This window comes from Sorex fumeus, unplaced genomic scaffold, assembly GCF_029834395.1.
Source record: "Sorex fumeus unplaced genomic scaffold, SorFum_2.1 ptg000030l, whole genome shotgun sequence".
Classification (NCBI taxonomy): Eukaryota; Metazoa; Chordata; class Mammalia; order Eulipotyphla; family Soricidae; genus Sorex; species Sorex fumeus.
In genome coordinates, this window is record NW_026606087.1 from 12442290 (window position 1) to 12464514 (window position 22225).

The following is a 22225-nucleotide window of genomic DNA, read 5'->3' on the forward strand; positions in this document are numbered from 1 at the left end:
CAGAGCTTTCACCCTCAACTGCTTCTCATCCATTCATTCTTTGCTCCCTGCTCCCAGAGAACTTGTGTTCTAATGAACTGTGACCGACAGTATGTAAGCAAATAAACAGGAGATTCACAACTGTGTAAGATTTTTCAAGAAGTAGGGCTAGAGAGATAGTACAGGGGTTAAGGTGCTTTCTATTTATATGGCTGAAATTGTATGGATCCCCAGTATTACTTGGTCATCTGAGCACTGCCAGGAGTTGCCCCTGCACCAGCGAGTCCCTACCCACAACCTTACCCCATGAAGAAAGGAAAGAAAGAAACAGCTAGTGCCCATGATGGATTTAGAGTTATCAAGGAAGGTTTCTCAGAGGAGATGACATTTCACCTGAAATCAGAGGTAGGGGACAGAGAGGTACACATTGTTCAAGCAACAGGACAAACCCTTGCAGAAACCTTAAGGAAAGAGTCAGGGGTCATGTTCAGAGACCAAACGAAGCCGAAGTGTTTGAGTGAGGAGGAAAGTGGAATGAAGTAAGACCTGAACTTCAAGACAGCTCACTGAAGAGCTGGGTGATTTAGGAAAATAAAATTTGGATTCTCTCCTGAATGCAGTGGGGAAATACTGGAGAATTTTGTTTCAAGCAGGGAAGTAATATGTTATGATTTAGATGTTTAAAAAGTTTACTCTGGCTGTGCTGTGGGGAATGGATCGCAAAGGAATAAGAATTGAAAAAAAGGAAACAATTTGGGAAGCAACTGTGAGCTAGGTATATGCAACAAACAGGAGGGAGGTCTTGATGCCTTTCAAGGCAGGGAAGTGGCAGATGCACAGAGCTGGGGAGAGCTGCAGGGAGATACAGAGGAAAGGCTGAAATGCAAAATTCAGAGCTGCTGCAGTGATGAGTGATGAGACGGTAGGTGGTGGGGAACATTGCAGCGGACAGCCGAGAGGAAGTCACAGAAAAGATCACCAGGAATAAAGTCAGGGAACTGCAAAATTGCAGTGGTAGATTGGTCACCTTGTGGATGGAGAGCCACAAAGTGGATAGCAGGAGAGTGGATTTGTGCATGGCAGTAACAGAAGAAGAGAATGAACCAGAGGAGACTTTGGTTGAATGAGGAAGCAGCCATTCAGAGAAGCAACCATCTGGTCAGCAGTTATCAGGGGGAGTGGGGAGGGTGTGAAGAGCAAAGGTATGAGCTTCCAAGTTGCTGAAGAATAGAAATGTTCCAGTTGGGAACAAGAAGGACTTGACCCCGACTTCTAGCCTTAGGGAATGTGGAGTATGAGGCCAAAAAAAAAAAAGAAAGAAAGAAAAGAAAAAAATCATTCTCTACTTAAAAGGACTGTAGGGAAAACTAGGTCACAGTGAAATAAGTTAATATTTGTGAAGCACTTAGAATCGTGCCTGGCACATTGTGTTTGTTAAATAATTCAAAGTGAATTCATTCAGACCAAGAGGTGTACAGAACATGAAGAGAAGATAATGAGGATATGGGATTTTTGCACAATGCAGATGATTTCCCCCCTCTACAAATCTGTGGTTTCCAAACCCAACTGCCCGCAGCCTGTTGTAGTAAACTTCCTCCCCCACCCCCCCCTCAATGACTAATCTCAGCCCTTACTGACCTCCTGATCCCTCTCCAGCTCAGCTGCTGATCTTGCCCAAGGCAAGGGGCACCCTCTAACTTGACTCCCTAGGTCCCTATCCATTCACCCCTCTCTTCCCTTGCCTGGAGAGAATGTCATGTGCTTTTTCTTTTCAGGTCACCCTGAGCCAGTCTTCCAGTGCTGAGGTTTGGTTCTGTCCTTCTGGTCGCATCCACCTTTCTGCTGCCCCCTCAGTTTCTAAACATACTCAAGGCTCCATCATGAACAGACAGGAGCTCGCTGCTGTCCCCTGCCCACCCCCTCAACCCAGCTGCTACCTAATCCTTCAGCTCTCATCTCATTCAAACTTCCAACTCACATTCACTTTCAACTTATCAGCAGTCAGGCACTCCAGTTTCCACAGCCCCCATTCACTCTATATTCCTTGTGAAATACTTTCGCATTTGCCAGGTTCAGTGGGCATCTCTCAGTCGTTATGGTCCCTGACTCCTAAGCTGTTTTGACACAGCTCACTATTCAGTTCCTCCTTCTGGAATGGCACTACTCACTTGGCTGCCCTGCCATGGTCTCTCCTGCCACTTTGCCTTTTCCTCTTTGCTTTCCTCTTTACTCATTTTTTTTTTTTTGGCGGGGGTGCTCTACTATTCCCTTAATGTGTAAATCTTCTTTTTTTTTTTTTAATTAATGTAAGGGGCTGGAGCGATAGCACAGCAGGTAATGGCGTTTACCTTGCATGTGGTCGACCTGGATTCGATTCCTCCGCCCCTCTTGGAGAGCCCAGCAAGGTACCAAGAGTATCTGGCCCGCCACGGCAAAGCTTGGCAAGCTCCCTGTGGTGTATTCGATCTGCCAAGAAGAAAAAAAGAGTAACAAGTCTCACAACTGTTGTGAGACGTTACTGGTGCCCGTTCGAGCAAATCGATGAACAATGGGAGGACAGTGCTACAGTGTTATTAATGTAGGAGTACTGCTATTTGTTCAGTCATTGATTAAGCTCATTGAATTGGGCATGGTGAGAATTTTCCCACCACCATTCAAGCCTACCTGCCAGGGGCAGACGCTAGATAATATATTTTCTATAGCTCATTTCTAATATCACGAGAGTTATCACAGCCGCAATTGTAAATGTAAATTTCTAGATTGTAAATGGCTGGATTCCAGAGATATCTCTGTATGGCACTAATCCACTTTGGGATTCAGCTGGGAGTCTCTGGGACCGGACTGTTGGTGCACTAAGATGACATCTAGAGGCAAATTGTGGGAGTGTCTTCTGGGTGGGTGGTGACCCAGGGAGGGACAACCTGGGTCCTCTGCCACCATGTGGCCTGGAGATTTAGTCCTGAACCCGCATACCTGGGCCTTGTCTGTGGAAGCTCTTGGTCACTGGGATTCCATCTGGAGTAGGCAGGGAGATTGCACCTGCTCCATCTGGGGTAATGTGTAGATCTTCTTGCCTGGTTGTGTTGTCTAGTCTTCCTTCTCCCCAACTGTCAGTTAGTCATTACTACCTGGTGACCCCACAGTTACAGTAAAATCAGTGAAGTCTGTACTTCCCTATAATCATTCCTTTTTCATTTGTTTGTTTGATTGGGCGCCACATCCAGTGGTACTCAGGGTTCAATCCTGGCTTTGCACTCAGGAATTATTCCTGGCAGTGCTTGGATGACCATCTGGGTTGCTGGGAATCCAACTCAGATTAGTCACATGCAGAGCAAGCATCCTACCAGTACTAACAGTAGTACTACCAGTACTCAAACTATCATTCTGGCCCCTAACCATTCCTTTTTCTGTGTTTCTCATCTTAATGTCACTGTTCTCCATGTCATCATCTAAGCTAGGAATCTGGCATTAACCCAGCTCACATTCCATATATTTAATCAGAAGACATTCCGACCAACTCTGCTTCATAAATACTTCTTAATCTGTCCTCCTTGGACTGGAGAGATAGCTCAATAGGCTGAGCACTTACTTTGCATGAAGGAGGTCTAGGTTCAAGCCCCAGCTCTGCATGATTCCCATTGCACCATTGGTTATGGCCCCCAAACAGAACAAAGCAAATCTGTTCCATTTCAGTTCATATTGATATTGCCTAAATTTAGGACTTCCCCACTTCTTGCCTTGACTATTAGAAAGTGTATCTTGGCTCAGCACATGTTTTGCCTTGGATTTGAATCTAGATTCCAGTGTCCCCTAACTAAACAAACCTTGAACCCTTTTTATTTCCAAATATGTTAACATAAAAATGCAAAGTATACCACCTGACAAACACTGCTTACAAAATGGTAACTGGATAATGACAATGATGATGCAACCCCTGTTCTCTTCCAACAAACCTGCCTGGCTCCAGAATGTGTCTTATCTGCCCTGGTCTCTGCAAACACAGCACTCGTCTTCTGTCTCCTTATGTCCTAATGCAGAGGCAGTTCAGAGGAGTTTGATAAGATGTAAACTTGGATGTACCATACTTCCACTGCTCCCCGTGACTGTGGAGATACCTTCTAGCTCCTTGATGGGGTTCCTGCATCTCTTTTCAGACTCCTGCTACCCTAAACCCTTGCCTTGTAACTTTGTCTTAAGTCATATTGGATTATTTTTAACTCCTTGGCCACCTCGTGCTGTTTCTAGTTGCCTTCTGTATCTGGAAAATCCTTCTTCCTTGCAGATGGGGCTGTGTTTCTCCTCTGCATGCCTGCACTTTCTTATTAACATTGATTCATGAAGAGTTAGCTGGCATCACCTCCTCTGAAGCCTTTTCTGGCCACCCACTCCACCTTTATTCACTATCTTTATCGTATTCTTCATATTAATGATAATACCAGTTGCCTACAAGATAGAGTGCTTTTATGAATTAGGGATGTAAGCACTCTTCATCGAGGCCTCCAACACCCTGTTTGCCACCTGTAATGTTTCCATTCTACAAAGGATCCTTGGCTCATAAATGTCAAGTCACTTGAGACTGAGAAAACAGTGGCTTGCCTTGCATGCAGCCAGTCCAGGTTTGATCTTCAGCACCACATGTGGTTGTTTAAGCATTACTAGAATGAGATCCCCAAGCACAGAGTGAAGAGTAAGCTCTAAGCACTGTTGGGTATGGTCTCAACTACCACCCCTGTGCACCCCCCAAAAATTAAAAGTTGGGCTGGAACGATAGTACAGCAGGTAGGGCCTTATGCGTGGCTGACCCCAGGTTCTATTCTTATTATCCCATATCATTCCCCCGAATACCTCTAGGAGTAATTCCTGAGTGCAGAACCAAGAGTAACTCCTGAGCATGGCCAGGTGTGACCCAAAAAGAAAAAAAAAAAATAAAAGTTAAGTCAGGGATTACACAAGACAGTAAGGGACTGACTTGGAAATTAAATACAGACAGTCTAACTCCAAGATCCACACCTTTAATCACTGTCACTGTCACTGTCCTTCTATTGTTCATCGATTTGCTCAAGTGGGCCCAGTAATGTCTCCATTGTGAGACTTGTTGTGACTGTTTTTGGCATATTGAATATGTCACAGGCTTTGCCGTGCAGGCGAGATACTCTCGGTAGCTTGCCGGACTCTGTGAGAGGGACGGAGGAATCAAACCTGGGTCGGCCGCGTGCAAGACAAACTCCCTACCTGCTGTGCTATTGCTCCAGCCCACACCCTTAATCATGATTCTTTAATTACATGATATCCGTAAACTATTTTGTAAATAAAGCTGTATTCTTCTATAAGCTCTATTCCCTAAGCTATGTTCTGTAGATTATATGTACTTCAGAGGTAGACACTGTGCTTTATCTTTGTATCCCCAGAACTTGGCACAAGTTGAGCACAAGTAGGCAGGGCGTAGGCCCCTTTTCTCTGAGAAGGGTTCAGAAACACGGTGAACCTGTGTTCATCGCGGGAGGAATGCGGATCTGTCTTCTCCTCCCAGAGCAGTGGGGGACGTGTCTCTCCTCAGCTGTGAACCCTTTCATGCCTGCTGGCCTGATGAGGCATGTGTGCCACTCAGGAGGACCTGGATGGGAGGAGAAGGCTCTGCACCAGGAGAAGGGCCTGAGAAGAGGCGCCCTGATGCTACCCTGATGCCCCTGCCTGGCCTTGACTTTCCCCTCTCCCCGACAGATGCCTCCAGAACTATATCCCTGCCCAGAGCCTGACGCTGTCCTGTCCCGTGTGTCGGCAGACCTCCATCCTCCCCGAGCAGGGCGTCTCAGCGCTGCAGAACAACTTCTTTATCAGCAGCCTCATGGAGGCCATGCAGCAGGCACCTGATGGGGCTCACGACCCCGAGGACCCCCATCCCCTCAGCGCAGTGGCTGGCCGCCCCCTCTCCTGCCCCAACCATGAAGGCAAGGTGGGCCCAAGCAGGCCCAGTGAGGCCAGGACTTGGGGAGGAGGCAGCGGAGCGGCTGGAGGGGGGAGAGGAGGGGTTAGGGGTGGGGGGGCGGCAGAGGGTGTATCTCGGGATAAGGGGTCCGGGTAGGGGGTGCACCTGGAAGGGGGGTGGGCAAGCAGGGCCAAAGGGGGGAGGAGGGGGCGATGAAGTGTGGTGTCTCCTCCCTACCTGACGGGGGACGTTGTGCCATCAGACGATGGAGTTCTACTGTGAGGCCTGCGAGACGGCCATGTGTGGGGAGTGTCGCGCGGGGGAGCACCGGGAGCACGGCACAGTGCTGCTGCGGGATGTGGTGGAGCAGCACAAGGCGGCCCTGCAGCGCCAGCTGGAGGCCGTGCGAGGCCGGTAAGCACCTCGCCCGCCCACCTGCCGCAGCTGGGGACAATGGGGAAGAGGGCCAGGGGCTGCGGGGGCGGTGGGGAGAGAATGGGGCAGGGTTCTGGAAGGAGGAGCACCTCCAAGGGCAGAGGGCAGTCACCACCAGGTCTGTCAGAGAGAGGTTGGTTCGAGCACGCCCTGGTGAGACACTTTTCCACCCCAGACTGCCGCAGCTGTCAGCCGCCATTGCCTTGGTGGGGGGCATCAGCCAGCAGCTGCAGGAGCGCAAGGCAGAGGCCTTGGCCCAGATCAGCGCCGCCTTCGAGGACCTGGAACAGGCACTGCAGCAGCGCAAGCAGGCCCTGGTCAGCGACCTGGAGGCCATCTGTGGGGCCAAGCAGAAGGTGCGTCTCCTTTCCCTTCCCACTGCCTTCTATCAAGAGATACTTCCCCTCTCTCTTTCTCATTCTCTCTCTCCCCCTCTCGTTCATAGACCTGTTGCCTTTACCACACTTCCCCTATGTCTCTCTCTCTCTCTCTCTCTCTCTCTCACACACACACACACACACACACTCTCTCTCTCTCTCTCTCTCTCTTTCTCTCCCTCTCATTCACAGACTTGGTGCCTCCACACTTCCCCTGTCTCTCTCTCTCACACACACTCTCTCTCTCTCTCTCTCTCTCATTCATAGACCTCTTGCCTCCACACTTCCCCTACATCACAAACACATACACGCACACGCACATGCACACGCGTGTTTTCTCTACCCTGTACTGTGTCTCCCGGAACTAGAGGGATAGTTCAGTGGGTAGGGCATTTGCCTTGCATGTCGCTGACCCAGGTTGGATCCCCAGCATCCCATATGGTCCCCGAGCTTGCCAGGAGTGATTGCTGAGTGCAGAGCCAGCAGTAAGCCTGAGCACCACAAAAACATCCAGTGTCTCCTGACACAGTCCGATAGGTGCCTCAGCATCGGTGCCCTTGTCCTCACACCGTGTCGTTCCCCCCATGCCATACACCAGTGAGTGCCAGGGGAATCAGAGACCGCCCGCTGTGCCAGACTGCCCCACCCCAGCGCTCTCCCGTGCCCTCCCTAGGTTTTGCAGACCCAGCTCGACACCCTGCGCCAGGGGCAGGAGCACATCGGCAGCAGCTGCAGCTTCGCGGAGCAGGCGCTGCGCCTGGGCTCGGCCCCGGAGGTGCTGCTGGTGCGCAAGCACATGCGCGAGCGGCTGGCGGCGCTGGCGGCGCAGGCCTTCCCCGAGCGGCCCCACGAGAACGCGCAGCTGGAACTGGTCCTGGAGGTGGACGGGCTGCGGCGCTCGGTGCTCAACCTGGGCGCCCTGCTCACGACGAGCGCCACGGCGCACGAGACGGTGGCCACGGGCGAGGGCCTGCGCCAGGCGCTCGTGGGCCAGCCCGCCTCGCTCACCGTCACGACCAAAGACAAGGACGGGCGGCTGGTGCGCACGGGCAGCGCGGAGCTGCGGGCCGAGATCACCGGCCCCGACGGCGCGCGCCTGCCCGTGCCCGTGGTGGACCACAAGAACGGCACGTACGAGCTCGTGTACACGGCGCGCGCCGAGGGCGAGCTGCTCCTCTCCGTGCTGCTCTACGGGCAGCCCGTGCGCGGCAGCCCCTTCCGCGTGCGCGCCCTGCGGCCCGGGGACCTGCCACCCTCCCCAGATGACGTCAAGCGCCGGGTCAAGTCCCCGGGGGGCCCCGGCAGCCACGTGCGGCAGAAGGCCGTGCGCCGGCCCAGCTCCATGTACAGCACAGGCGGCAAACGCAAGGACAACCCTATTGAGGATGAGCTCGTGTTCCGCGTTGGTACAGAGGGCCGATGGGGGAGATGCCTGCCTTGGGGGGTCCTGGGGGTCCAGTGGCAGGGACGGGAGGGCAGTGCTGATGACCCGTGTGAGTGCCGCCGTTTCTCTCCCACCCCGTCTCCCCACAGGCAGCCGAGGCAGGGAGAAGGGTGAATTCACCAATCTACAAGGTGTGTCCGCGGCTAGCAGCGGCCGCATAGTCGTAGCCGACAGCAACAATCAATGTATCCAGGTAAGTGGCGCTGCGCGCCCCCTCCGTGTGAAGGGGCCTCATCCTGGAGCTGCGAGGAGTGCTGAATCATCATCGTGTGGGGCTCCATGTCCCCCTGAGAAGCTTCCAGACTAGCCTCCAGGGCCCTTAACCTTTAATGGAGGTTCTGGAACTACAGTCTTTCAGGGAGGAAACACGGAGTGCTTTGGTCACCTGAAAGATGCAACCTACAGATAGTACCATTGCTTAAAGAGCAGTGAGTCAGCCCTGCCAGTTACCCATCTGCTTCCCACCCCACTCCCTCTGGCCGGGACACTGCGCAGCACATTCCCAGACAGCCGGGTTTGTGGTGTTTACAGCCTCTACCTCCCAAGAGGTGGCCCAGCCAGACCAGCTCCTGGGCCCACATGGATCTGGCTCATTCTTCCTTGCCCTCTGCAGGCACTTAAAGCCTCCACCTGGCTCTCATCCTTCCCCCACCCCCGCCATCAAGCCACAGGCTCTTTCTTCTCTCTGCTATCTCCCAGCATTCCTGCCTGCCTGGCTCCAGATTGTGTCTTGTTTGCTCTGGTCCCTGCAAACATCCAGTTGTCAGAACAATGGAGTCTCTTGTGACAACTGGTGCCTTTTAGTGAGAAGATTGTTGTGTCTACTCACAGGAGGTTCCTTCTCCCCCCTCCTCCCCCCTTACCTCACACATCTGACTAAAGCATGTGCCACATGAATGGATGTGGCCTCTTCCACATTTCCAGCTCCCTAAAGCCCCTCCTGACACCCCCCCCCAAAGTGTTTTTCTTTCTCCTGTCTCTGTAGGGAGACTGCAGCTTGGAATTAGGTACCTGTACGATATGCATCCAGGAGCAGTTAAAAGCTCAGGCTTTGAAACCAGATACCTGGGCTTGAATCCCAGCTCTGCCACTTACTGACAAGTCACGTGACCTCTCTGAGCTTCAGTTCAGGTGTACAATCAGGGAAACAATACCTTGGGATTGCGGGGCACATTAGAGTTGTAATTAATGTACTTTGCCTGACACCTAGTGAGCTCTCTAATGTTAGCTATTGTTAAAAATAACACTGCCCAGGTGGAGACGGTAAACAAAAGCCAGGAGGTGGGAAGTGCTGGGGGGGGGGGGGGGCGGTTCTGGGAACTGGAAGATCCCAGCAGGGTAGGAGGAAGGCTCCTGTTAGGAGGAGCAACTGAGGCCCCATTGTGAATGCTTTTGGAGAGGCTGCTATGGAATTTTAATTTTACACTGCACTGAATGGTTTCTCGCTATTATGCACTTCATTTCTTCAGTTCTTTTATCATTTTATAAAAGGCAAAATTTCCCCTAAAGATCCATTCTTCATCAAATCAATCACAAATCACAAATCATTCTGTTATTCGTCGATTGCCTCCAGCAGGCCCCAGTAACGTCTCCTTCATCCTAGCCCTGAGATTATATTCACAAATCACAAATCATTCTGTTATTCGTCGATTGCCTCCAGCAGGCCCCAGTAACGTCTCCTTCATCCTAGCCCTGAGATTATAATCAAGGCTCTTTAGGAGAATGAGACCCATCATTGTTACTGGTATTTGGCATATTGGGTACGCCATGGGGAGTTTGCCAGACTCTGCCGTGCAGGCGGGCTACATTCGGTAGCCTGCCAGTTTGTCCAAAGTAGGAATGAGATAATAAGATGTTATAATAAGATGTCGTGTGGCCGTGTCGCATTCGCTGCCGCGCGGTTCCGGGAGCTGGTTTTTATAGTCTCTGAGTCTTGTCCGTTGATGGGATTACACGGCGCCAGTGGGCCAGTTGGTGGGTGTGACCCCCGCCTACTGGAATTTGGAGGATCTGGGTGGAGGATGCTCGGCCCCAATCCGAGTAGGCTTGGAGATCTCGGCCCCGGAACCCGCGTGACTTTGTCCCTCTGCCCGTACCTTCATGTGTGCGGAGAGTGGTCTCAGCATGGTGGTGGCTGGTCCTGGAGGTCTTTGGCTGCCGGAGCCCTGGTTGGGGCGGGGAGGAAAGCTCAACCCGCTCCCCTCCAAGGGGCCCCGGCGAGGACAGCCAGGCGCAGGGGCAGGAGACTGCACTGTTCATCCATTCTTCATAACACCCATAAATTTAGATTTCAGGGCTAGAAAGATAGTATAGTTGGTAGGGAGCTTGCCTTGCATTGTGGCCAACATGGGTTTGATCCTGGGCACTACCTATGGTCCATGGAGCCGCCAGGAGCTATTCCTGAGTGAAGAGCCAGAAGTAAACCCTGAGCACCACTGGTGTGGCCCCCAAACAAACAAGCAAAACTAAATTTAAATTTCTTCCCAATTCTGTCTGAATATTTGGTCTCAGATTCAACTCTGACAAAGGTCTGCCATCTTTCCACGATCAGTTTCTGGTGTTGTCAGCAGCCTTCATTCCTGCCTCCTTCTCAAGAGCAGATAATGAGGGAGGAGATGTGTGCTTCAGGGGGCATTTAGGAATAGCCTACATGAAGAGGGGCTATCAGTGGAACAGCGTGCAACTGAGGCCCAACTCAGTCACAGCCCCTCTCCATTTCCTTTCCTCCCCCCAGTATCAGGGATGTTTTTGACACTTAAGTTTGAATTTGGGAAGATATTTCTCTGGTGTGCCCAGAGGTGCTCGCACGTGCCAAAAGATAAAGTCGGGGTATCAGTGGACACCAGTTGGTCACTAAGGCACTCGGTCTTCAGTAGGAGCTGGGCATTGTTTCTGATGGGGATTTGATTTTTTTTTCTTTTTGGGTCACACACAGCAGTGCGCAGGGGTTACTCCTGGCTCATACACTCAATAATTACTCCTAGTAGTGCTCGGGGAACCATATGGGATGCTGGGGATTGAACCTGGGTTGGACATGTGCAAGGCAAATGCCCTACCTGCTGTGCTATCACGCCAGTCCCTCTGATGGGGATTTGAGAGGAAGGTCCAGAATGCCCCTTTCCAATACCTGCACCTCCTACAGTCTCCTTCGATTCCTCCTCATAACCGCATGCATTCCAACTAAGATTATCCGGCAGACTTTCTGCTTCTCTTACTTAGCAGGCCTCAGACTTGCGGGGTGCTAGGCTCCTTGACGCGCAGTGATGAGCCTCCCTCTTGATTCATGGGGATTTGGGCTCTTGTGAGCCTTTGCACCCATGTATGGTGACAGCTGAGGTGGATCTCTTTATTGTGCTGAATCAGCATCTGCTGGCAGAAGAGGGGAAACAATTATTTTAAAATTTTTTTGAATGATTCTATATATACATATCCCCTTATATAATTGTCTCAGTCTAGTAGCTTTATCATCTCTTCAGTAAAAATGAGTTCCTAATTTTCTCCAGGCAGAATTTTAATTACATACTGCTCCGAACTCTCTCTTGTCAGCCTTTGACTTTGGTACTTTCCATACTTAATCAAAAGTACAAGTTGGCAGAGCCAGAGCGATAGTGCAGCGGGTAGAGCATTTGCTTTGCACATGGCCAGCCTGGGTTCAGTTTCTAGCACTCATTATGATCCCCTGAGCACTGACAGGAGTGAACCCTGAGCACCACAGGGTGTGCCCCCCTACACACACACACACACACACACACACACACACACACACACACACACACAAAACAAACCAAAAAAATAGAGGAAAAAATCTTCAAGTCCTAGATAGAGTGTCATCAGACAGTCATGAACCACCAATCAAGGGAGAGGAGGACCAGGAATGTGTGTGCCTCGTGCCCTGGGTACATGGTATTGCCACTCAGGAATAGGCTTTTGTATAAATTGATGACTTCACTCGACTTCACTTTTGCACATGTTAAATTTGAAATAGCTGTGTGGCATCTAAAAGGTCTTATCATCTGAAAAGTTTGGGCTGAGATTGAACTGAGGCATTAAGCTGTTTATTAAATGCCTGGTCTGTGTCTTTTGCTGTACCAGTGATACAAATGCAGCAGCAAAACAAAGTTTCTATCCCACTTGGGCTTACATCCCTGAGAATGGGACAAAAATATTTAGTTACAGGAGTGACTGTTATGAAAAGAGCTATAAAATGTTCACTGTAGAGGATCCAGAGAGATAGTACAATAGGGAAAGTTCTTGTTTTGCTTATGGCCCACTTGGATTCAGTTCCCAGAACCCTATATGGTCCTCCAAGCACCCTCAAGAGTGATTCCTGAGTGTCGAGGCAGGAGGCAGCTCTGAACTCTATTAGGTGTAGCACACCCTCCTCCAAAAACGTCTATTATAGAGATCTGTGTATATGTTGGTTCAGGGGTGCAGTTGGTCACTAAAGACTTTTCTGAAAAGTGTCCTGGAATATTCTGACACTCAAAGAGTTTGAATTGATCATGGGTAAGAGAGGATAGGATGGCATGGGAGGAACAAAATCCCACCCCGAAAGCCTCATTAGTGTCTCAGACTGCTGCTCAGACTGCAGGAGGCAGACACATTCTGTCACTCTAAACTTGTGCTACTGTTTTTTTTTTGTTGTTGTTGTTTTAGTGGGGGTGGGAGCTGAAGGGAATTTGGGGCCACAGCTGGCAATACTGAGGGTTTCTCCTGGCTTATCACGGGGGCTATTGCTTCCAGTGGTGTTTGAAGGAGCAGGCAGTGACAAGATCAAACGCAAGTTCCCCACATATATGTCCCAGCCCTTTGAGCTCTCTCTGTGGCCCTGTGGTACCTGTCAGCCCCTCTCACAGCAATACGTCCTCCTCATGCTTTCCTAGCCCAGGACCCTAGGGTAGAACCTAAAGGCTGTGAAGTTTAGCTGGGTGACAGCCCAGTCTGCTAAAAGGGGAACAGGCCCAGACCCAAGAGCAAAATGAAGGCCCAGAACATGAGTCCCCCAAGCTGCTCAGGGTTCTCATTCATCACTCATCCCTAGAGCCTTTAACAAAGCCCAATGTGTGAGACTTATGCAGAGACTGATGTTTTGGCTCTGAGGGAGAAGCAAGACGGCTTAACATAAGCAAGGTGGTGTATTAAAGGAAGTGTTTTTATAAAATGTTGGCAGAGCTGGAGAGAGTACAGAAGGTAGGCCACTTGCCTTGCACACAACTGACTGGGTTTGATCCCTCTTATCACACATAGTCCCCCAAGCCCAACCTGAGTGCAGAGCCAGGAGTAAGCCCTGATCACTGCCAGGTGTGGCCCCCAAACAAGCAACAATAAAAAAATGTTGACACCTGACTATTTTGAGCAGCTGAGGTAGAGGACACAGGAAAGAGAGACAGGTTGGAAGAAGGTGCACTGTGGCCAGAACAGAGTTTCCTGAGCTTTGACCCACCACACCCTTTTCAGGAAAAAAAAATCACTCAGCCCATCCCTGGAAATCTACCTTCCTTAAGCAAACAAACAGAAAGTTCCCCCAACTGCATAGGAGGGGCATTCCAAGCAGTCCCCCCTCCCCCTAGGTGGGTGGTGGTATTGCCCACTTTGAAGAAAATGATCCAGGATAAAGTTTTCCTTGTTCATCCCATTAGCCCCATAGCCTAAGTGGACTCATCTTTATCCATTTCCTTCTCTACTCCACTTTCTCCTTGTCTGCTAACAAAGTCTTGTTGATTCCACCTCCTCTAGGTGGTCTCCTGAGTCCATCTACTTCCAGCAAATACCCTGGTCCAAGCCATCATCATTACTTAAGCCAACCTATACTGTGGCAGTGAACTTATGGTCTGGACGCCTCCCTACAGCTAGAATGCTCTTTCTTACACGTTCCAAAATGATTTTTTAAATATTGCTTTGCAGTTCTCTACTTCCCAGCAGACACATACCAAGGCAGATTTACCCTACAAATGTAACAACTCACTTCTGACAGAAGTTATAGTGTGTCACACCCACACAGGTTCAGGACACAATCCCACAAGACTGCCCCTGCTTTTAATGCCAGTCCTGAGTCAAGACTGCTCCATAGGTTTCTGACTGAGCAGATGTGTGTTGGAACAAACCCCCTGTTTGTTGTTGCTGTGGTGGCATTGAGAATAGTGCCGGTATTAGAACCCAGCACTTCACACATGCAAGGCATATAGTCTACCCACATCTCCGGCCCCACTTCATTGGGATTAGCTTAGTTTGCTAAGCTTGCTAAAGCAGTTCACAGAACTAAAAAAAAAGAAAAGAAAAAAACAGCAACAACAAAAAAACCATCTCAGCATTTAATGATATATTCCAGTTTGCTATAAAGGCTGTTATAAAAGATCTAGGGTGGGGCTGGAGAGATTGCACAGTGGGTAGAGCATTTGCCTTGCACGTGGTTGACCCGGGTTTGATTCCCAGCATCCCATATGATCCACTGAGCACTGCCAGGAGTAATTCCTAAGTGCAGAGCCAGGAGTAAACTCTGTGCATCGCTGGGTTTGACCCAAAAAAGCAAAAATAAATAAAGATCTAGGGTGAGGTCTGGAAGAGTACCCTACTACCTGGGTTTCGGTCCCTGTGGAACTAGGGTTTCTCATCTTCTGGCACCCACCCAGAGGTTCATTGAATCTTGATATTCAAGTGTTTTTCTAGAACTTAATGTGCATCCATTACCCTTGTTTCCTAGAGTAAAGGTGGGTCTGGTTGAAAGCTTAACCCTCTTAGTTAAGTTTCTGGGTCTTTCCAGTGACCAGCCCTACCCTGAGTCTGTCTGGGGGCCCCTACCCTAAGTGATCTCACCAGCATAAACTCCCGATGAATGATAAAAGACTCTCCTATCGTCTAGGAAATTCCAAGTGTTTGAGTAGGACAGGAACTAAAAAAACAAAGACCTATCTATTTCTTATTGTGCCATTAGAGCAAATCTCATCTTGTTACTTCCCTACCTAGACATTTTCTGTGAATTCTTATTATTCCCAGAATAAAGCTTTACTCCCTTCATGGCTCATGGTAGTTCTCCCTGCAATCCAGGCTAGACCTGTCTTCAACCCTCCTGTACTCTGCATCCAGGATTACCTTTCCTCTGCTGGGCCAGCTTTGGTCCTTCACTTGGCGTTCTTATTAAGCTCTTTGTTCCAAGATCTATTCTTGGAGCCTTTCCTAAGGCTCCATGTGTGTCCATCCCTTTCACTGCTCCACTGCATTTCCTTCCAGGTCTGCAGCTATGTTTGATCTTTTCTCTACCCCAGCATGTGACAGGACATGCGAGTTGCATGCCTAAATGAAGCTTCCTCCCTCAGGACCCTGCTTCCTTTTCTCTGTGCCCACAGTCTCTCCCTCCTCCCCATTCCCTCTCTTTCCCCTCTGCTCCAGGTCTTCTCCAATGAAGGCCAGTTCAAGTTCCGCTTTGGGGTCCGTGGCCGCTCTCCCGGGCAACTGCAGCGTCCCACGGGTGTGGCAGTGGACACCAATGGAGACATTATTGTGGCCGACTATGACAACCGTTGGGTCAGCATCTTTTCACCAGAGGGCAAGTTCAAGGTGAGAAGCCAACACTGCACTGTGCACTCCTGACTGAGGTGACCTTTCCAGAAACTCCTGGTAGTCAGGAGGCTGGAATGGTCCAAACCCAGCCCTAAGTTCTCCCTTGCTACTTTTCCCGCCAGGCACCATGAGGTCCCTTATTTCTGTCTTCTTCTTCCAGACCAAGATTGGAGCTGGCCGCCTCATGGGCCCCAAGGGAGTGGCCGTAGACCGCAATGGACATATCATTGTGGTTGACAACAAATCCTGCTGTGTCTTCACCTTCCAGCCCAATGGCAAGCTGGTTGGCCGTTTTGGGGGCCGCGGAGCCACTGACCGCCATTTTGCAGGTATCAGGGAGTAGTTTAGAGATCTGTTCCAGGGCTGGAGTGATAGCACAGCGGATAGGGCATTTGCCTTGCATGTGGCCAACCTGGGTTTGATCCCCAGCATCCCATATGGTCCCCTGAGCCCTGCCAGGAGTAATTCCTGAGTGAAAAGCCAGGAGTAACCCCTGTACTTTGCTGGGTGTGACCCAAAAGGCCAAAACAAATAAAAAAATCAGAGATCTATTCCAGTACCCCAATTCCAAAGAGCTTCCTGATAACGTCAGCTCTAAATACCCCTTCTATATCTTGGACCCTCCTTTGCTCCTAACATCATCATCCCAGACTTCACTTCCTCCTCACACCTCAACATTATCATCCTAAATAGTTTTCCCCATCCCACTCCATATCTCAGCTCACTGCCCTAGAGACAACCTTGTATTTTCAGGGCCCCACTTTGTGGCTGTGAACAACAAGAATGAGATTGTAGTGACGGATTTCCATAACCATTCAGTGAAGGTAAGTGTCTTTGCTCACCTTTTTCCTATTCTAAGATCGATCATTTGAACAATAAACATTGGTGGCGTGGTTGCTTTGTTCTAGGAATGGTGCTGAGTGCTGGGGTATAATGATGGGTAAAGCAAATACATTCCCTGTGTTCTTGGTGTGGTCTCATAGGGAAAAGACAAAGGTAACCAGGACCTTTTAATATGATGTAGTATGGTGAGTGATGGGGCTGGAGTGATAGCACAGTGGTAGGGCATTTGCCTTGCACGCAGCCAACATGGCCGACCCGAGTTCAATTCCTCCGCCCCTCTCGGAGAGCCCGGCAAGCTACCGAGAGTATCTCGCCCGCACGGCAGAGCCTGGCAAGCTACCTGTGACGTATTCGATATGCCAGACACAGTAACAAGAAGTCTCATGATGGAGACGTTACTGGGCCTGCTCAAGCAAATCGATGAACAACAGGAGGGCCTTTACCTTTTACCTTTTATGGTGAGTGATAGAGAAATGCAAGGAACTTGTGAGGACATGGTGGGAGCAGTAGATCAAGATTTAGAATGATCTCTAATGTACATGTGAAAATTATCCAGGTAATTTTAATAAGGTAGCAAAGGAGGAGAAAGATTTCAGGGAAATGGGGGCAGAAGAACAAGAACCCTTACTGCATGTTTTATAAGCAAGTTCAGTCCGGGTTTGGAGAGGGGAGTGGTACAAGTGAGGATGAGGCACAGTCCCCCATGAAGCTCTCTTCCTACGAGCTATGGGAGACCACTGAAGGATTGCAGGCAGGTGGGAGGATGAACAGTCCTATGTGTGAAGTGAAAAGGTTACTCAGGTTGGGCTGAGACTAGAGGAAGAAAGATGAGCCTTTTGCAGTAACATAGATTAAAAATGATGTTAGATTATTGTAGTAGCAATTCAGTTGACCTTTACCTACCCTGTTTACTATTGACAGTCTCCATATCATTTGTAGTTAATCTCCTTATGTATACCTTAGAGTTCCACATCTACCATATAACTAACTGACATCCCAGCTGGTTGAATCTGAATGTAAAACTGTGTGTGTGTTTGCGGGGGGGGGGGGGGGGGGAGAAAAAGAAAGAAAAGGAAGGAAGGAAGGAAGGAAGGAAGGAAGGAAGGAAGGAAGGAGAAAAAGGAAGGAGGGGGAGAAAGAGAAAAAGAGAGGGATATAGGGAAGAAGGGTAGAAAGAAGGAAGGGGAAGGAAAGAAACAGAGAGAAGGGAAGGAAGGAAGGAAGGAAGGAAGGAAGGAAGGAAGGAAGGAAGGAAGGAAGCTGCATATAAGTGGAGTCTCACAGTTCAAATCCATTCTGTGTAAGGCTCAGCTGTGAGCATATGTGGAACATAGATTTGAGTTAAAATCAGAGGACTGTTAATTCATTCACACAAACAGAGGGGGTGGAGCTGAGCATGACTCGTGACCAGATTGAGAGAGAGAGAGCTTAGAAGAATGACTCTCCCAGGGAAGCTGGGCCATTGGAGTTCTCAGAGACATCTGCCAGAGATGGTGGCTGGGCAGTGGGAGGCAGGGAGGCAAAGCCTGGGAAGAAGAGCCAGGCTCTCTCTGCAGAATGAGGGTCCTCAGCATGGGGCTGCACCTCATTCCTCTCCGAGGTCTTGCCCCTTGCCCAAGGCCAGCTCCCCAGTCCCCAGCCCTCTCCCCTGCCAGGTGTACAGTGCCGACGGAGAGTTCCTCTTCAAGTTTGGCTCCCACGGCGAGGGCAATGGGCAGTTCAACGCCCCCACTGGAGTAGCTGTGGATTCCAACGGGAACATCATTGTGGCTGACTGGGGCAACAGCCGCATCCAGGTGAGGAGAAGGGGATGAGATGACTGCTGTGCCCTACAATCGCACCCCCCTTACCCAACATATCTAATCTGCCCACTCTCTTCTCTCCCTCCGTTCTCCACTCATTCCCTAGGTGTTTGACAGCTCTGGCTCCTTCCTGTCATATATCAACACGTCTGCAGAGCCACTGTATGGCCCACAGGGTTTGGCACTGACCTCAGATGGCCACGTGGTGGTGGCTGATGCTGGGAACCACTGTTTTAAGGCCTATCGCTACCTCCAGTAGCTGCACAGGGGCCCTGCCTGGCTCATGGAGGGATGGACATAGGGGTGATTGGACAAGAGGGTCTGGCCGGGAGGTGGGCCAGACCTGGCAGCACTGAATGTGGGCTGTGGGCGAGAGTGTGCCCAGGGCCCTCCCTCTTCCTGTCTCCGAACCCCACGGTTGCACTTTATTTATTCGGTTCTTGCTTTGGTGAGTGGGTGGGCCTGAACTGTGGTCCCAAGGATGTGTGCAGAGCTTCACCCTACCTACCCCCTTCCCACACCTCCCCCATGCCCTCAGTCTGCTCCCCACCCCTCAGCCTGGGGCCACAACAACCTCTTACTCCAGGACAGAAGTCCCTCTGGTTGTCTCCCTGCCAACCCATACACACTGACAGAGACAGCAATACCCCACCCCCATATTAAATAAATGTGTTCTCCAAGATATGTGATTGGTTTCTTGTGGGGTGGGTGATGGGAGGGTCGAACTCACCCTGGGCTGAAAACTGAGTAGGCAAGATGACTTGATTCTGGATAGGCCCTATCCAGTTTGGGTAGGGAAGCTTCTGGAGAGAATGAAAGAAAGTGAATCCTTAGAACCATAAGTAACCTTCCAAATGCCCATCCTCAGAAAACTGAGGATTATTCTTCTCTTGTGGAAAGAGGAAATCTGTTGTCAGTCTGCCCTGGGACTAAGAAGCAGTCTGGGGGAAAGTTTCCCAGGCCAAGACACAACCAGCAACAGCTGCCTAGATGGTCTGAAAACCCATCCTTGAAGCCCATATCTGAGTTAGCAACCAGCTCTCAGGTTAGGGGCTAGCCCAGGTGGAAGTTAGGTGGGAGATTCCATGGCAAACTAGCCAAAATGATGCGGGCTACGATCAGCTACCCAGCGCCAGTTGGATCTTCCCTGAGAATGCTCCAATGGTAGTGAAAACCTAGGCAAAGCACCAGCAGCAACACTGAGTTTGTAGTTTGAAGCTCCCAATCTTGAATCTCTCATGTGTAAACGTTCTGGGGTCACCAAAGGTAGTATAATAAAACGGCAATAAAGACGGACTTCCCTGGATGTCCCACATGAATTTCCTACTAGTCAGAGTAGGCTGCTGGGCCTAAGTCAGGCACTAGGAACCTCAAAGTAGGGTGCTGTCTTTCCAGTTCAAACCTTCCACCAGAAGTAACTTTCCTACCTGTCTCAGCAAGTCTCTGCTGCACCTGCACATCTGTAAAGACCATTTAAGACTTAAGCCAAAGGAATAAAGGCAATCCTGAATTTCCAGGCACTACTTCCACCTTGAAAAGGGAGACAAGCATGGAAGCACAAGGAACCAAATGCTTCATGACAATTTGTGTTAAAGAGATCAGATCAGCTGCAATAAATAAAATAGTGTGGCATTAAATGGTGGTGGGTTGATCAAAGCGAGCTTCGGGATGGAGGATAGGATAGGAACCAGCTGTCTTGGAAGAGGAGCTGGATGGTTTCAGGAAAAAAGAACAGGATCAAGGTCTGAGAGATCGCTCCATATGCTGTGCGTGTTTTCATGCAGGAGGCCCAGTTTTAATCCTTGCCACTAAGTGGTACTCTGAGCACCACTGATTGTGGCTCAAGAGAACAAAAAGAGAAAAGTAGGTGCCAAGATTCTGAGGTATTAGTGTTTTGGTGGACCTTGAAAGAGGCTGTGGAGATCAGAGAACTAAAGAGAGGAAAGCTATAAACTTGGAGAGACATACTTCACATAGGGACTGGAGAGAGAGTATAGCAAGTTAGGTGCTAGCCTTGCTGAGTCAACCTGAGTGTCACCACAAAAGGTTCCCCCAAGCACTGCCAAGAGTGACCCCAGAGGCAGAGCTAGAAATAAGCCCTGGGAACCATTGGTTGTGAATCAACCTCCCCCCCCCCAATAATAAATTCATATTTTTAAAAACAAATTTCTGTCTGGAAGAGGGTATACTATAGGGGGCAGTTGAGTAGTAGAGGAAATCAAGTGCTTGATTAGGTGCTATTCTAGGTGCTAAAGATACGCAGTCAATAAAACAGATGAAATACAATGTGTCCTGTTCCCTAAGGCCACCGAGTGGACAGTGGACTACTGAAGTGAGTTTGTACTAGCTCATAAGAGCTCACTATGAATTTTTCAGGAATTGACAGCTGGGTTTTGAAATTTAGCCATCATTGAAAATTGAGGTAAGTCAGCACTACAAATCAATGTTAAATGTTCAAAATATATCATTTTCTAATTATCGTATTGCATTCTGCTACTCATGCTCTTGACATTGCTTGCATCAATTGTATCTTCATGAAAATATCCTATAGTGACATATTTCTGCATATTTCTTCTTAACTCTATCTTAAAAATATTTTTGTGGTAGCTAGAAGACGGCTATGGAAGGAGTATTTACCCCATAGTAATCAGCAGATGTTGCACAACAGAGCATTTTTACTTCCAGAGAGATTGCTGTTAAACATTTATCAGATCACCCTTTGACAGAGTTAGGAGCACAGCCTAAAGATGTAGTTACACTACCATGGATTCTTAGCCATTGGGCAACAATGGGAATAGTTAAGATACCTAATATCCAAAGATATATATATATATATATTCCTGTTGTTCATCGATTTGCTCAAGCGGGCCTTGTAACATTGTGAGACTTGTTACTGTGTTTGGCATATTGAATACGTCACAGATAGCTTGCCAGGCTTTGCCATGTGGGCGTAATACTCTCGGTAGCTTGCTGGGCTCTCCGAGAGGGGTGAAGGAATCAAACTCAGGTCGGCCATGTTGGCTGCGTGCAAGGCAAACACCCTACCCACTGTGCTATATATATATCTGAATATATATATAGATGTACAAGTATGTATATATATATTTGTGAAGTGGAATCAATACTACAGTACATATTGGATGCTTTATGTAGAATCCCCCTGGAAATGCTTCCCTGGTGATGGGAGCCTGGTGATTCACTTGGGCCCAGTGGTGCTTGAGGGCTATCAGGGCCACATGTGGTGGTGCTTTGGGAGCCATATAGTGGTAGTTATGGGACACTGGGCCTCAAACCTGCTAGGTAAGTATGTGCTCTACCACTTGAGTGGCCTCCCCATCCCTCACTGGGGTACTATCAGTGCTTCAGTATTTAGCACGGTGCCAGTAACATACATGTGCCAATAAGAGACCACAGGGTACAGATGTCAAGGCACTTGCCTTGCATGTGGTCAACTCTGTTGCTCCCTGAACACTGGCAGGAATGACCCCTGAGCACAGAGCCTGAGTATATCTGAGTGTGGCCCAACGTTCGCTGATCTTACACCCTCCATCAAATAAAAACGTGCCAAGAGTCATAAGTCAATTAATATAATTATTCATGAAAAGCAAGAATGAACTGTGTAGGAAATACATTCTAGACAAATCAAACGAAATAATGCCTGTTGGAGGAGATGATAAGCAGAGGACTCTGGTCCACTTGGAAATTTATGTCTAAATTTATGTCTAAGCCTTCTAGGCTCAGGGCCAGGGACTCCAGTCTCTGCTCCGGACAGTCTCCTGCCCCAACAGCTGCCTAGCTCAGCCCTCGGTGGGCTCCAGGAGTGACAGATCAGAGGTAGCATGTACTCAACACAGGGACAGAG

The 22225-nt window shown here is 49.4% G+C and overlaps 1 protein-coding gene across 1 annotated transcript in view; it reads left to right on the forward strand.

Moving 5' to 3' along the window:
- Positions 1-19045, forward strand: part of TRIM3 (tripartite motif containing 3) — a 32101-nt gene extending 13056 nt beyond the window's left edge. Inside the window, exons 3-12 of the mRNA XM_056116018.1 lie at positions 5701-5932; positions 6168-6319; positions 6516-6696; positions 7391-8123; positions 8251-8354; positions 15548-15715; positions 15879-16047; positions 16472-16542; positions 18217-18357; positions 18470-19045. Of these exons, the coding sequence (XP_055971993.1) occupies positions 5701-5932; positions 6168-6319; positions 6516-6696; positions 7391-8123; positions 8251-8354; positions 15548-15715; positions 15879-16047; positions 16472-16542; positions 18217-18357; positions 18470-18622 (2104 nt within the window). The 3' untranslated portion in view covers positions 18623-19045. The remainder of the gene's footprint in view (positions 1-5700; positions 5933-6167; positions 6320-6515; positions 6697-7390; positions 8124-8250; positions 8355-15547; positions 15716-15878; positions 16048-16471; positions 16543-18216; positions 18358-18469) is intronic.
- Positions 19046-22225: the final 3180 nt, after the last annotated feature.